The 15,384-nt window shown below is 52.4% G+C and overlaps 1 protein-coding gene across 1 annotated transcript in view; it reads left to right on the top strand.

The window, feature by feature from the left end:
• The window catches only part of LOC149325863 (uncharacterized), a 267,673-nt gene that overhangs the window by 152,483 nt on the left and 99,806 nt on the right, over nucleotides 1-15,384 (top strand). The window contains exon 13 of the mRNA XM_089562465.1: nucleotides 1,908-2,128. Coding sequence (XP_089418591.1) covers nucleotides 1,908-2,128 — 221 coding nt within the window. The remainder of the gene's footprint in view (nucleotides 1-1,907; nucleotides 2,129-15,384) is intronic.

The raw sequence follows: 15,384 nt of genomic DNA, 5'->3' as shown, positions 1-15,384 counted from the left end.
TGATAGGTGTAGCGTTAAGAGCCTGAAAGCGAGCAGAGTGGGTGAGGGAATAAACGCGAGTTAATGACAGCCCAGTCGAAGCCAAGAGGAAGAAATGTGCTTGGGCAGGGCATGTAATGCAAAGGCAAGGTAACCACTGGTCCTTATGGGTAACGGAGTGGATTCCAAGAAAGAGCAAACGTAGCAGTGGGTGGCAGAAAGTTGGGTGGGCGGAATAGATAAAGACGTTTGCGGGGATAGAGTGGCCGCAGCTGGCAAAAGACAGGGTTAATTCGAGATACATGGCGGAGGCCATTGCACTGCAGTGGGCGCAGTCATGACGGTGATTTAGATTACCTGATGTAATATCTAGAGTCTGTGTCTAATTCCAATGACTTATTTGAGCGCGATGTTAGACCGGACGTAGAAAACAGACACACAGGAAAAACGCTGAACTTCATCTGATGGATTAATATCATCACCACAAATATATATGCAAAAACAAGAAGCCTGTCAACGCCAGATCACAAATGCATGTCCTGTCACTTCGCTTAAAAAAAAGAAGAAAATAAGAAATTTCCAAACAATCCTTAGGAAACCTGCCCAATCACCTGTGCGCACATGCCAAGCGGTTCATTAGAAAATGCAGCTTCCTGGACAACGCGATACAGACGCAGTGCCAACATATTTGTCATCCTCACTGCGTATTTTGGGAACCTCAAAAAATGCAACACTAGTGTGTTGTATGAAGCTGCGCAGTACACGGGTGGTCACGAGCGCAGGCTATGACAGCAGCTGCAGTTTTCTGCCAACGACTCGACTGCCGTGCCGTGCTCTTCCAATATGTCGTTCAGGCACCTTCCCGTCTGTCAGATGTAGCTTTTTCCTCAAGACATAGCATGCATGTAGATGACTCCCTTAATAGAGGAGACGAAGCATGTCAAAGAATTTTGTGACAGAAAAACCAGAAATTTTGAAAGCGAAAGCTTTGCTGGCGTAGTCAAGCCAAGGCCAGCGGCGCATCAATTTGACCTTCAAGTGGAGGAGCGGTGATGGACATACACATCACTCGCCGCAGCTGCAGCCGTGCCCATCGCCGCTTTGGCAGCGGTTACCACGTGACTAACGACATGACTCGCCGTTTTCTGGAAAAAGGAGTCGGCACCGTTCGCCTTGCACTTCTCGCTATGGACAGAGCGAGTCGGCCGGAGCCGTCTAGGTCGTCGGTACGATCTTGGTTAAACCACGCTTAGCTAAAGCCATTTTTTTCTCTTTGAGACGGTGAGATACATGCCATCGCATTAAAAAGGCCGCCTAAGCCCCTTCCGTATCATGAGAGGGAAATAACTAGAAGAATAAGAATGGGGTGGAGCGCATATGGCAGGTTCTCTCAGATCATGAATGGTAGCTTACCAATATCCCTGAAGAGAAAAGTATACAGCAGCTGTATCCTACCGGTACTCACCTATGGGGCAGAAACGTGGAGGCTAACAAAGAGGGTTCAGCTTAAGTTAAGAACAATGCAGCGAGCTATGGAAAGGAAAATGATAGATGTAACGTTCAGAGACCGGAAACAGGCAGAGAGGGTTAGGCCACAAACGCGGGTTAATGACATCGTAGTTGAAATCAAGAGGAAGAAATGGGCTTGGGCAGGGCATGTAATGCGAAGGCAAGATAACCGCTGGTCCTTAAGGGTAACGGAGTGGATTCAAAGAGAAAGCAAATGTAGCAGGGGACGGCTGAAAGTTAGGTGGGCGGATGAGACTAAGAAGTTTGCGGGGATACAGTGGCCGCCACTGGCAAACGACAGGGTTAATTGGAGAGACGTGGAAGAGGCCTTTGCCCTGCAGTGGGTGCAGTCAGGCTGATGATGATGATGAAGCCCCTTGACCTTCCAGCTGCCACCAGATTTCGAGCGTCGCATGCAGGGCTGCCTGTCTTCGAAGCGGTCGTCCCTGGTGGTGGCACGTGTGCGCTTCGCCTCGTGGCTCCTGCTGGTGGTGGTCGCGGGCGCCTGCGCGCTCGTCTGCTTGGCCAGCTCGGTGTGGGACGTGCGCAGCTACCTGCAGTACCGCACCACAGTGCTCTTCGAGCAGCAGCCGCTCTCCGGCATCGCCTTTCCCGCCATGACCGTCTGCAACGAGAACGGGTGAGGTCCATGCTGGTGGCGCGAAGAAGAGCAGTACCGAAAAGCAGTTTTACCGAGTTTTCTTTCTGCCCGAGACACGCCCGCAAATGCTACTTGCATTTAATACGGACAAGCGTCATGTTTGTGAACAAAGGTGGCGCTGTGGTCGGCAGTGACGCGGGGTGTAGGCAAAAACGTAGCATGCCTACCCCGCGCCAAGTGATGTTATCTTCGAAACCAACTCGCGTAAGCGCATATTTCAAAGCGTGAGCGTCGCTTGTGGTTAGAAACATTTCTGTTGGTGACCGGAGAGCAGTTCAGCACTTTTTCAACCTGTTGGCCAGACGGAATTATATGGCGAAGCGCTACATAGACTTCCTTCTGCGCTCCTATATTTGGCAGCAACGGCGCGGCTACGGCAGTCGACTAGCCTGACTTATTAAATGAAACCGAGAAAGCACGATGTGTACAGGTCAGAAGTCCCAACATTTGGGGCGATACAGCATACCCGATCGCTAAGTGCAAGCAGGAGGACGGGATGCACTACGCGAGGCAGCTTTTTCCCATGACGAACCATCGTGATGTGCCTGCTCTTGTCTAGCCATTTCAGTGAGGAGAACGCCCATCGCTACTGGACACTGAAGCCATGCAGTTACTTTAAATGAGTCATGAAAATGCGATCTTCACTGGTAATGTCTGAAAAAATGCTTTTTTATTCGCTTAGCTTTAACAGAGGTGCACAGGCGAATGGATAGAAGTTTACCTCGAGCTACAACAAAGTTACCTTTGCTCTGCAGAGCTATATATTTTCAGGGTTTCTGCTTGCAGGCCTTACTGTGCTTGATAACTGGCTTTTGGTCCTGTATTTGCTGTTTTCGCCAGGGTCTGATTGACCAGCAAATGTAAAATTCAGGTAATATGGGAAATAACACTGCATGATTTTGCCGATACCTTAGCGACGCTTAATCGTTTTCAAGGATAGGTGGTGAAAAAACTTACAGTTTTTGTCAAAAGTAACCAGGCTGCACGTTTTTCTTCTCAGTCGTTGTTATGACAGCCCTCAAGCTGTAAATCTCTGTATGGTAAGAAGAACCCCTGTTCTCACCTCCAAATAACTTTTTGATCTTTAGGGAAGCCGTGAGGGCTCTGTTATACGAATGAGAAGCAAACCATAGGGCCTGGTGTAAGACAGGCCTTCGGCTCCCGAACCTTGGGCGGCTGGCGTGAGGAAGAAGAGGACGAAGACAGCGGCGCCGATGCTCGAGCGTGTGTGCTGATCGCTGCCGCTGAGACTGATCGCTGCCTCTGGACTGAGCCGAGACGTACCGCTAGCCGTTCGCGACGCAGCGCCTTCGTAGACGTCCTACACTACACTTGGTGGAGGTGCTGGGTAGAGGGCCGTAGAGGTCGATGCCAACACGCTCGAAGGGCTGCGCTGGGCAAGGCAGCGGTTGCAAAGGAGCGGCGGGTTGGCGAGGTGGGTTTTTTCGGCGCTGGCATGCGGGGCACGACTGAACGAACTTGCGCACATAACGGTACATCCCACGCCAGTAGTACCGATGTCGTAGGCGGGTGAAGGTCTTCAAGAAGCCGGCATGAGCACACTGGGGAACATCGTGGTAGGAAGAGCAAATGAAGGAGCGCAGATGGGTCGGAATGACAAGCAGCCACTTGCGACCATCCGGAAGGTAGTTCCGACGGTAAAGAAGGTCGTCTCTGATGGCGAAATGGTGGGACTGACGACGCAGAGCATGGGAAGGAGGTCGAGGCGATTGGCCAGATAAGAAATCCAAGAGGCAAGCGATCCATGGGTCTTTGCGTTGCTCAGTAGACATATCAGCGGGCTCAAACGTCAAAGAATACACGGCGCAGATAGAAGACGCTGCCTCAGACGGCAGAGGGGAACGTGAGAGGGCATCAGCATCCGCATGTTTACGGCCGGAACGATAGACCACGCGGATGTCGTACTCTTGAAGCCGCAGAGCCCAGCGCGCCAGTCGACCAGAGGGATCTTTTAAAGACGACAACCAGCAGAGGGCGTGGTGATCGGTGACAACGTCAAAAGGAGCTAGACACCGCAGCAACTGGCCTACACATCTACCCTCCTAAAAACGTCAAAAGGGCGCCCGTACAAGTAGGGGCGGAATTTGACTATCGCCCACAGGATGGCTAAACACTCCTTTTCAGTGACAGAATAGTTCGCTTCAGCTTTTGTGAGTGTCCGGCTAGCGTAAGCGACAACATATTCGTCAAAGCCAGGCTTGCGCTGCGCGAGGACTGCACCGAGGCCGACGCCGCTGGCATCGGTGTGGAGTTCCGTCGGAGAACTAGGGTCGAAATGGCGCAGAATTGGCGGAGTGGTCAAGAGGCGACGGAGTGTTGTAAAGGCTTCATCACAGGCTGGCGACCAGGCCGAAAGGTCGTGGCCGGAAAGGAGCTTGGTCAGAGGGTCGATGATAGTGGCGAAGTTGCGGACAAAGCGGCGGAAATAGGAGCAGAGGCCCACGAAGCTGCGGAGGTCTTTTACAGAAGTCGGTTTCGGAAATTCTGCTACAGCTCGCAACTTTGCCGGGTCCGGGAGAACGCCATCCTTGGACACGACATGTCCGAGAATGGTGAGCTGCCGAGCTCCGAAGCGGCACTTTTTAAAATTGAGTTGAAGGCCAGCGTCGGCCAGGCAGCGAAGAACAGTCTCAAGGCGCTGTAGGTGAGACGAAAAATCCGGCGAAAATATGACAACGTCATCTAAGTAACAAAGGCATATGTGCCACTTAAGCCCGCGGAGTAGGTTGTCCATCATGCGCTCGAATGTGGCGGGGGCATTGCAGAGGCCGAAGGGCATGACATTAAATTCATAGAGCCCGTCGGGTGTGACGAATGCAGTTTTTGGGCGATCGGCCTCTGCCATCGGCACCTGCCAGTAACCAGAGCGCAAGTCCAATGAAGAGAAGAACTCAGCGCAATGCAGGCAGTCGAGGGCGTCGTCGATACGAGGGAGAGGGTAAACATCCTTGCGTGTAATCTTGTTCAGACGACGGTAGTCAATGCAGAACCGGATGGAACCGTCTTTTTTCTTGACAAGGACCACCGGCGATGCCCACGGGCTCTGCGACGGCTGTATCACGTGGCGCTTGAGCATGTCGGTAACCTGCTCGTCAATGATGCGGCGCTCAGCGGCTGACACGCGGTACGGACGTTGGCGCAAAGGGGCATGTGTGCCAGTGTCAATAGAGTGGGTAACGGTGGTTGCGCGGCCCAATGATGTTTGCTGGTAGTCAAACGAAGCTGCAAAACGGTGCAGGACGGCGACAAGTTGGGGCCTTTGGGTAGGCGTCAGGGCGGCGTCGACGGAGCGGTGAAAAACATCGAGAGGAGACGGATTGGCGATGGAAACAGGCGTAATGGCGCTGACGTGAAGGTCGGCCGAGCTATCGACGAGGGGGTACGCTGAGGCGGGATCTAGCACGGCAACACTACCAAGCGATTGGCCACGGAGCAAAGTGGTAGGGCAGGAGAACGGGTTAGATACATAAATAGCGCTGGAGCCACGAATAATTGTCAGCACGGCATGAGGCAGCAAAACAGATTTCTGGTCAGCGCATCGTAAAGAGGGCGTATATGCGACAGTTGCGTCGGAGAGAGCAGCACAAGAAAGAGGCACGAGCACTGAAGAAAAGGGCGGAACGTCAGTGTCCTGTGAGACGATCACAGGAGCGGCAGCAGCGTCGGGCACGTCCAAGGGAGCGTCACTGAAGGTCGATAACTCAAGCTGAGCACGGGCGCAGTCAATTACAGCATGATGAGTGGAAAGGAAGTCCCAACCAAGGATGACGTCGTGAGATGAGCGGGCGAGGACGATGAACTCTATTGTGTAGGGGACGTTCTCGATAAGCAGGCGGGCGGTGCAGGCGGCTAATGGTCGAGTGTCCTGAGCGCTGGCGGTTCGGAGAGAAACGGCGGGAAGAGGCGTCGTCACTTTTTTGAGTCTGCGACATAGTGTGTGGCTAAGAACAGAAACGGCTGCGCCCGTGTCAACAAGTGCTTCGACGGCGACTCCCTCAACGAACACGGTGATAATGTTGGCTGGCACGGATACAGGGCTTGAGCGAGTCGCTGGCGGCGCAGTTCTTGCCTCCGGAACTGCGGCCGTTAGTTTTCCGCTTGCGGAGCGGGTGGGCGGCGGAGCATCGGAGAGCGGGAACGTCGGCCAGGGGACGGCGAGCGGTGAGAGCGGAAACGGTAGCTAGACGAAGACGGATCGGGAGGCGGCTCATGTGACACAGTCGAGGAGGTCGGGGATAGATCGTAAGTCGGCTCACGCCTATAAATATACGGTCGATAGTCGCGACTGCGGCACAAGCGAGCTACGTGGCCAGCGACTCCGCAGGCGTAGCAAATAGGGCGGTTGTCTTGCGTACGCCAGGGGTTGAGAGGCTGCGGCTGTGGTCTTGGGCGGGCAACCGGACGATAAGCGGTTGGTGCAGGTCGCTGGGGCTCCAACAGGTGATGGGGAGGCCCGTAGGCAGGAGCAGCAGGCGAAGGCCGCGGTCGCGCCACAGCATCCGCGTAAGTTAATGGAGCCGTGATCAGTGGCTGCTGAGGAGGTGGAGGAGGAGGGGGCAGTACCTCGGCGACCTGCTCCTGTATGACTCGCTGGATGTTGGGAGTGAGCGGCGGCGCAGGAGTAGGTGGGCTGGTCGACAAGCACAGCTGGCGGGCGACTTCTTCACGGACGTACTGCTGAATGTGCTGGAGGAGCGACTGTTGGTCCAGAGCACCGTCCCGGGGAAGAGCCAAGCTGGAAATATTTGCCTCTTGAAAGCCGGCTCGGCGGGTCGAAAGGCGCTGTTTGCGCAGCTCATCGAAGCTTTGGCAATGGCTTATCACGTCGGAGACAGACTGGGGATTCTTCGCGACGAGCATCTGAAAGGCGTCATCATCAATCCCTTTCAGAATATTTCGGATCTTGTCTGCCTCGCTCATGGAAGCGTTGATGCGTTTGCAGAGATCGACAACATCTTCGATGTAGCTGGTAAAGTTTTCGCCGCTCTGTTGTGCCCGACTGCGCAAGCGTTGCTCGGCACGAAGCTTACGCACAGCGGGACGGCCGAAGACCTCCGTGAGGCTGGTTTTCAGATCCGCCCAGCTGGAGATGTCCGCTTCGTGGTTGCGGAACCACAGGTTGGCAACGTCGCTTAAATAAAATATAACGTTGGTAAGTTTGACGCTGTCGTCCCACTTGTTATACGCGCTTACGAGTTCATAGGAGGCCAGCCAATCCTCCACATCGGTGTCATCCGTGCCGCTGAAGATCGTGGGGTCGCGCTGACGGACGGCACCAGAACAGATGACAGCAGTAAGAAGTTGTAAGTTGTAAGAAGTTGTAAGACAGGCCTTCGGCTCCCGAACCTTGGGCGGCTGGCGTGAGGAAGAAGAGGACGAAGACAGCGGCGCCGATGCTCGAGCGTGTGTGCTGATCGCTGCCGCTGAGACTGATCGCTGCCTCTGGACTGAGCCGAGACGTACCGCTAGCCGTTCGCGACGCAGCGCCTTCGTAGACGTCCTACACTACACTGGTTACTTTTGACAAAGTAACCAGGCCGTGGAAGCGAAAATAGAGCAAAAACTACGCCTTGTATATTCCTACTACCAGACTACAGTGCTGCTTCAAATGTCGCGCTTAGTGTCCCGATGAATGCTGAAGGCGACTAGCAGCAGCTGTTTTTCTTCTTTTTTTTTTGTGCGAAGAGATGGCCGGGACGTAGTCCGGGTGATTGCCACCTGAACAAGGTCCCCTGCGTTCAATTTACGGTCACACCCACATGGAATGTCGCGTCCACACTTCTCATAATGAGAGCCCGACAGAACGCGAACAAGCATGCAGACGTCGATTCTGGCACTGTTCGCCGCGTGACTCAAGAGCAAACATTCGGATTAAGAGACGCAAACTATCATATTTCGATGCAGAAGTGCAATACTAGCCGCGCAGCCGATCCGTCGCCGAACTTTTCCCATTCTACGGCCGCTGCTCATCGCTTTGGCCCATATCTAAATGCGATAAACTTGTGGAAACTTGTGCCTCTGTCTTTATTCAGCATTGCGGTTCAACCACCCGCACCACAACGCGCCGGAATATTGCAAAATGCGTTCAAAAAAGCTCAAGCGTGGCATACCCAAGGCAAGCGGTACCGGCTTTTGCCTACACAACGAAAGTCACTGCTGACTCCAGCGCCGCCGCATCTCCGTGACGTCACGGCCTGACGCTTGTCTATACCGCTTCTTTACTCAAACCTCATCCTCCAGTAGTAGTCTGCGAATACGTTTGGGCATTATCGCTAGGCGGTGACATTCGCGAAAAGAAATAACTGTGCAATTCGCAGCCATACACATTCAATCATGAAGTATTCTTTAAACCTGCAGGTGCTGCGGTTATCACCCTTCGGGCTTTTCAACATGCGTATGCCAACTGTTTTTCAACTTAATTTAGAAAGTCAGTGTCACGCTCCAGAAATAAATCCATCTGCCCCGAGCAGTGAGGAAGGCTGCAGCCATTATTCACTATTATTATTACTTAGACTTAAGCACATCTTACAAAATAAACAAATTTTACAATTGCTTGATTCATACTTGACCCACCGGCAGCAGTACGTACAGATCTCTGGTTCAAGTTAGTCGATCACTCCAGTGCATTCAGGAGTGCCGCAGGGCTCCGTCCTCGGGCCACTTCTTTTTCTTATATACTTAAATGACCTCAAGTTCGACTCTCCCGTGGAGGCTCGTTTTTTTGCAGACGACTGCGTAATTTACCATAGAATTCTCTCCGAAAGCGATCAGCTAATTATAGATAACTATTTAGGTGCTGTTAATAATTGGTGCATCAACTGGAAAATTTCGTTAAATGTTAATAAGTGGAAACAAATGACCATCACCAGGAAAAAAGTTCCATTGCTCTACTCTTACAAAATTAACAGCGTCCCTCTTGAACGGGTAGAAAAGTTTAAGTACCTTGGCGTAACAATCAGTTCGAATCTAAGTTGGAGCCCGCACATTAATAATATAACCTCAGTGGCATCTAAAAGACTATGGCTAATAAGATACCGGCTAAAACATGCTTCCACTAAAACAAAGCTTGTGGCATATACTTCCCTAGTGCGTCCACTACTCGAATATGCTGACGTAGTATGGTACCCGCATACGAAAACGGATGCCGGTAGTTTAGAGCGTGTCCAAAAAAGAGCACTACGCTTCATTTTCAACGCCTACGGAAGACATGTATCAATATCTGATCTTCTGAGCCGTTCTGGTTTGCCCACCTTGGAATCTCGTCGCAGAATGCATCGCTTGAAAATGTTATTCGACATCGTCAACAATCACACCAGAATAGACTTCCACGCTTATATACAGTATAACAGAACACGACAAACTCGGCACAAACACGATAAAACAATTGTAGTTCCCAAATGCAGAACCACTGCATACAAGCTGTCGTTCTTTCCAAGAACGATAGCTGATTGGAATGCATTACCTCGCGAACTGGTCACCTTATCGTCAGCCGAAACATTTTTATCTGCAATCAACCCCAGCCGGTCAAGTTAGGGCATTTGGTTCGATTCTGGAGTGTTGCCCTTGTCGCGTGTTGTTTTGTATTTTAATGTAAAATGTTTTTTACTCAAATATTATTTGAGTTGTTCGGCGGAAATTTTGTTGCTTACTTGCAGGCCTTATTTTTTTTTCCTTTTTTTCGTTGTTTGCTGTTGGCAAAGCACTTTGCAATTGTATCCCCACTCCTGCCTTGGCCACCAAAAGGCGGCTGGCAGTATTGAATAAATAAATTGTAAGGAAGAGAGTTGGAGTTCGATGCCCCAGCAGCTAGCGCCGACGAAGGCGAGGAAGAAGATAGGCGAAGCCGACGAAGTTCGGGTTTTGCGCTTGCGAACGCTGGCCTGCTGAGCGGCACCGCTGGGACAAGAACTGTGCCCGTCCACGCTAACTGTGCGAGTTTCCACATTACACTTGGTGGAGGTGCTGCTTGTTCTCCCCGTGGACCTACGCCACGATGCCCAGGCTACAAGGCTCTACCACGACGTCCGACACCTCGGTCCAAATTGGCCAGCCTGTCCTCTGTTCTGGTGCCGTCCGTCAGCGCGACCCGGCGATCTTCAGCGGCACTGATGACACTGACGTAGAAGATTGGCTCGCCTCCTACGAACGCGTGAGCGCATACAACAAATGGGATGACGTCGTTAAGCTCACGAACGTCATCTTCTACTTGACCGACGTCGCCAACCTATGGTTCCGCAACCACGAGGCGGATTTTACTACCTGGGCGGCTCTAAAAAGCAGCCTGACTGACGTTTTCGGCCGCCCCGCTGTCCGAAAACTTCGCGCTGAACAACCGCTGCGCAGTCGTGCCCAACAGAACGGCGAGAACTTCACAAGTTATATCGAGGACGTCGTTGATTTGTGTAAGCGGCTCAATCCATCTATGAGCGAGGCTGACAAAATCCGACACATTCTGAAAGGGATTGAGGACGATGCGTTTCAAATGTTGGTGTCTAAAGACCCCCAAACCATCTCCGACGTCGTGTCTTTGTGCCAGAGCTACGACGAGCTCCGCAAACAGCGACATGTCACCCGCCGTACCACTTGCTCGGAGACAGGAGAAGGACAGGAGAAGCGTCGTCGAGATCGATGACATCAACCATGCCGAGCGATTCTCCCCGATGTAAAGTGGTGGGGAAAGGCAACGGGTTCGCGACGTACAGAGTGCCACAACCACCAGAAAGGGTGAGCACGGCATGAGGGAGCAAAACAGACTTGCGGTGCGCACAAAGAGGAGAGGGTGAATAAAGAACAGTATCGTCAGAGAGGGCAGCACAGGTCAGCGGCACAAGAACAGAAGAGAAAGCTGGCAAGTCGACGTCGTCAGCGGCGAGAATAGGCGCGGCGGTAACAGGGGAGGCGTCCACAAGAGCATCACACAGCGGCGACAAATCAATTTGAGCACGTGCACAGTCAATGATGGCGCGATGCGCGGACAGAAAGTCCCACCCGAGGATGATGTCATGAGAGGAGCGGGCGAGAACGAAGAACTCAATGGTGTAGGAGAGACCTTGAATGACGAGGCGGGCAGTGCACGCTGCGAGAGGGCGAATGGGGTCAGCGCTGGCGGTCCGAAGCGAAAGGTCAGAAAGCGGCGTCATCACTTTTTTAATTTGCGGCACAAGTTGCGACTAATGATGGACACGGCAGCACCAGTGTCAATAAGCGCGTCAACAGGAAGACCTTCAACGATCACTTCAATAACGTTCATAGGAGCGGCGATAGGGCTTGAGACGGTCGTTGACGGCGCAGTTCTTGCCTGCGGCGCCTAGTTTTCCGCTTGATGTGGTGGGGACCGGCGGCGCATAGGAGAGGGCGAACGGCGTCGAGGAGACGGTGACCGATGGCTTCGGTTGTAGGAGTCGGAGCGAGGCAGAGAGGGATTCGGAGGCGGCAGAGGAGAAGAGACAGGGACGGAGGGCAATGGAGCGTCGTACGTTGGCGAGCGCCCGTAGTCGTAAGGACCGGAGCCGCGCGTGCGGCACCAGCGGGCCACATGACCAGCGAGACCGCAGGCGTAGCATATCGGCCGGTTATCTGGGGTGCGCCACGGATTGATAGGGCGGAGACCGGTGCGAGTCAAAGGATGGTGAGTGCGTGGCAGCGCAGGGGCGAGCTGCTGCTGAGGGTACACGTTGACAGGTGGCGCATAAGTGGGAACAACCGGCTGAGGTCGTGGCCGGATGAGTGCTTCCGCATATGTTAGCGGTGCCGTTCTAGCTCAGCGGAAACCTGGTTTCAATGAGTACGTCGTTGCCTACGCCAGCCGTGCGCTCACAAAAGCGGAGACTAACTATTCCGTCACAGAAAAAGAATGTTTGGCGATTATTTGGGCGATCGCAAAATTTCGTCCTTACTTATAAGGAGCGCCCGTTCGATGTCATTACAGATCACCATGCCCTTTGTTGGCTGTCGTCACTCAAAGATCCATCTGGCCGCCTCGCTCGTTGGGCTCTGCGTTTACAAGATTACGATATTCGGGTCATTTATCGTTCCGGTCGTAAACACTCCGACGCCGACGCTCTCTCGCGCTCCCCTGTGACCTCTGAGCCTGACCCGCCATCTATTTCCGGCCTGACACCTTCCCTTGACACTATTGATATGGCTTCTGAGCAGCGCAAGGATCCTTGGATTACTTCTCTTCTGGATTTCTTAGACAACCGATCAGCCCGCCTCCCTTCTCGAGCGCTCCGTCGTCAAGCTCATCACTTTGTCGTGCGTGACCAGCTGCTGTACCGTCGGAATTACCTCCCCGACGGTCGCAAATGGCTGCTCGTGATCCCCAGGCATCTCCGCTCCGCCATTTGTGCCAGTTATCACGACGACCCGCAATGTGCCCATGCCGGTGTGCTGAAAACTTTTACCCGCCTGCGTCTTCGGTATTATTGGCGGGGTATGTACCGTTTTGTCCGCCAGTACATACGCTCTTGTCTGGAATGTCAGCGCCGCAAAAACCCACCACCGCACTCACCTGCTCCTCTGCAACCGTTACCGTGTCCGGCCCGACCATTCGGCCGTGTTGGAATCGACCTTTATGGCCCTCTTCCCAGCACTGCCGCCGGGAACCGCTGGATCATCGTCGCCATTGATCATCTCACGCGCTATGCGGAAACTGCCCCGTTGCCAGCTGCAACGGCCTCTGACGTAGCCGGTTTCATACTACAGAATATCATTCTTCGTCACGGTGCGCCTCAGGAATTGCTCAGCGATCGGGGTCGCGTCTTCTTGTCCGGCGTAGTGGAAGCCCTTCTTCGGGAGTGTCATATCGTTCATCGCACGACGTCTTCGTACCATCCACAGACGAACGGCATGACCGAACGCTTTAACCGGACCCTCGGCGACATGATGGCCAAGTACCTTTCTACCGATCACTCCGACTGGGACCGCGTTCTACCTTTCGTTACATACGCTTACAACTCTGCAACGCAAGCCACTACTGGTTTTTCCCCGTATTTTCTTCTCTACGGACGCGAGCCTTCCTCCATCATGGACACCATACTCCCTTACCGCCCCGATTCGTCCGACTTTACAACCGTCTCTCAAGCCGCTGCGCATGCCGAAGAATGCCGTCAACTCACCCGTTCCTTTACTTCTCACGATCAGCACCGTCAGAAAAGCGCCCGCGCCGCTTCTTCCGGTCTGCCGCCGTCATATCTGCCTGAATCCTTCGTTTGGCTGTGGGTGCCCTCCTCCAGCCCCGGACAGTCTACAAAACTGCTGAGCAAATACCAGGGCCCCTATCGCGTTATTCAGCAGGTCTCCCCAGTTAATTATCTGGTCGAGCCCATCACGCCTTCGTCTGACCATCGCCGCCGCGGTCGTGAAATTGTGCACTTAGACCGCCTGAAGCCCTACTACGACCCAGCCATCGTCTCGTGCCCTTAGGCCGCCAGAATGGCGCCTCTTCACCCCGGGGGTATTGTAAGGAAGAGACTTGGAGTTCGATGCCCCAGCAGCTAGCGCCGACGAAGGCGAGGAAGAAGATAGGCGAAGCCGACGAAGTTCGGGTTTTGCGCTTGCGAACGCTGGCCTGCTGAGCGGCACCGCTGGGACAAGAACTGTGCCCGTCCACGCTAACTGTGCGAGTTTCCACATTACAAAATAAATAAATAAATAAATAAATGAATAAATAAATAAATAAATAAATAAATAAATAAATAAATAAATAAAATAAACACCAAGGCGCCCTACTAACCTGGCTTCTACCAGACCCTCACCAAGATGTTAAGGCGGTCTCCAAAGAAGATGCCCTATTTTACAGACTAAACACGGCTTCACACTTATCGACTTTACGCATCTAAACTAGTGCGAATTTGGGCTGTTGCGGAGAGTATACTGCGGGGCAAGTTGGAGCCAGGTTGGTAAATACCCGCGTTACTACGATCCACCAGCTACCCGTCGGAAATGGGACACCTTGAGAGAGCACTACTTCATCTTCTATTATTTGAAACAAAATAAACAAACTGAAAGCAGAAAGAGCTAGCAGAACTTCCTGGAAAGCTAGTCGGTGTACGTCGGAAAACTCTGAAGAACTGGTCGAAAAATGTAACGAGAAGGTGAAGCCCCGTAGCACTTTCTCCACGCAGTTTTCAGAACCGAATCGAACTTTAGTATATGTGAATATTTCCTACTTAACTCGCACGGCGCCGCATTTTTTCGTGACTTCACATATCTTATATGTACCTGTTTATTCCGAGTTCCACTTGGGTTTTTCGTTTTTGTTTCTGCTCTTTTTACGCTCCATTCAATTTACTTTTCGATCTGTTTGCTTTAAGTCTGACCGCTCGATAGTTTCTTAAATTCTCTTGTGTTATCTTGCAACCGGCAGTTTTGTCGTCGTAACCCTTTTTGTCTGTGAAGGGTTAATCTGTTTTTTAATAATCGTTTTGTGAGGCAACGTGACCTTGTGATGTGATCGAACCCTGCTCTATGGGCCACCTTCACTGGTGAAGCAAGGTACGAGCACCTAGTGAAGTCATCAGTACCTAGCTACCGCATTTTAAGTAACCTGCCCACCATGGCAGAGGAAAGCTAAATTATCGATTGGTTGAGAGAGCACTCATGATATTCTGTCCTCATCACAAACTGCCCGCCGAGTTGTGAGCATAATACTTTCTAGATAGCTACTTAGATAGCAATACCGGTCACGTCAGGAGCAACCCGGGGCCGACCGGTGTCACGTAATTCGCGGAAAGGCGAAAGAATTATGATATGGCAGTCTAACGTGGCCAATAACGAACCTATCACAGGTCACTATCCACAGCAGGCACACAAAAATAGAAGTCGCAGCCGAACCCGCGACAAATGGGAAATTTAGTGCTATCGCATTCCATTCTTAAGGTAACTGAAGAGCGCGTTTTACTTCTTCGTTCATCATCATCATCAGCCTTACTACGCCCATTGAAGGGCAAAGGCCTCTCCCATATCTCTTCAATTAACCCTCTCCTTAGCCAGTTGCGGCCACCGTATCCCCGCAAACTTCTTAATCTCATCGGCCCATCCAACTTTATGCCCCCTCTGCTACGCTTGCCTTCTCTTGGAATCCACTCCCCTCGAGGACCAGCGGTTATCTTGCCTTCGCATGTAATCCAAAAGCAAGATGTATTTCAAAGCTTGTTTTGTTTCAGGATTTTTTTGTAGTTATTCCTCACGTGCAACACCTCCTTACAATGAAG

The sequence above is a fragment of the Amblyomma mixtum genome, chromosome 10 (genome assembly GCF_055824585.1).
Source record: "Amblyomma mixtum isolate Tamu chromosome 10, ASM5582458v1, whole genome shotgun sequence".
Classification (NCBI taxonomy): Eukaryota; Metazoa; Arthropoda; class Arachnida; order Ixodida; family Ixodidae; genus Amblyomma; species Amblyomma mixtum.
Note: the sequence above shows the minus strand (reverse complement) of the source record. Positions and strands in the feature narration are given on the sequence as shown.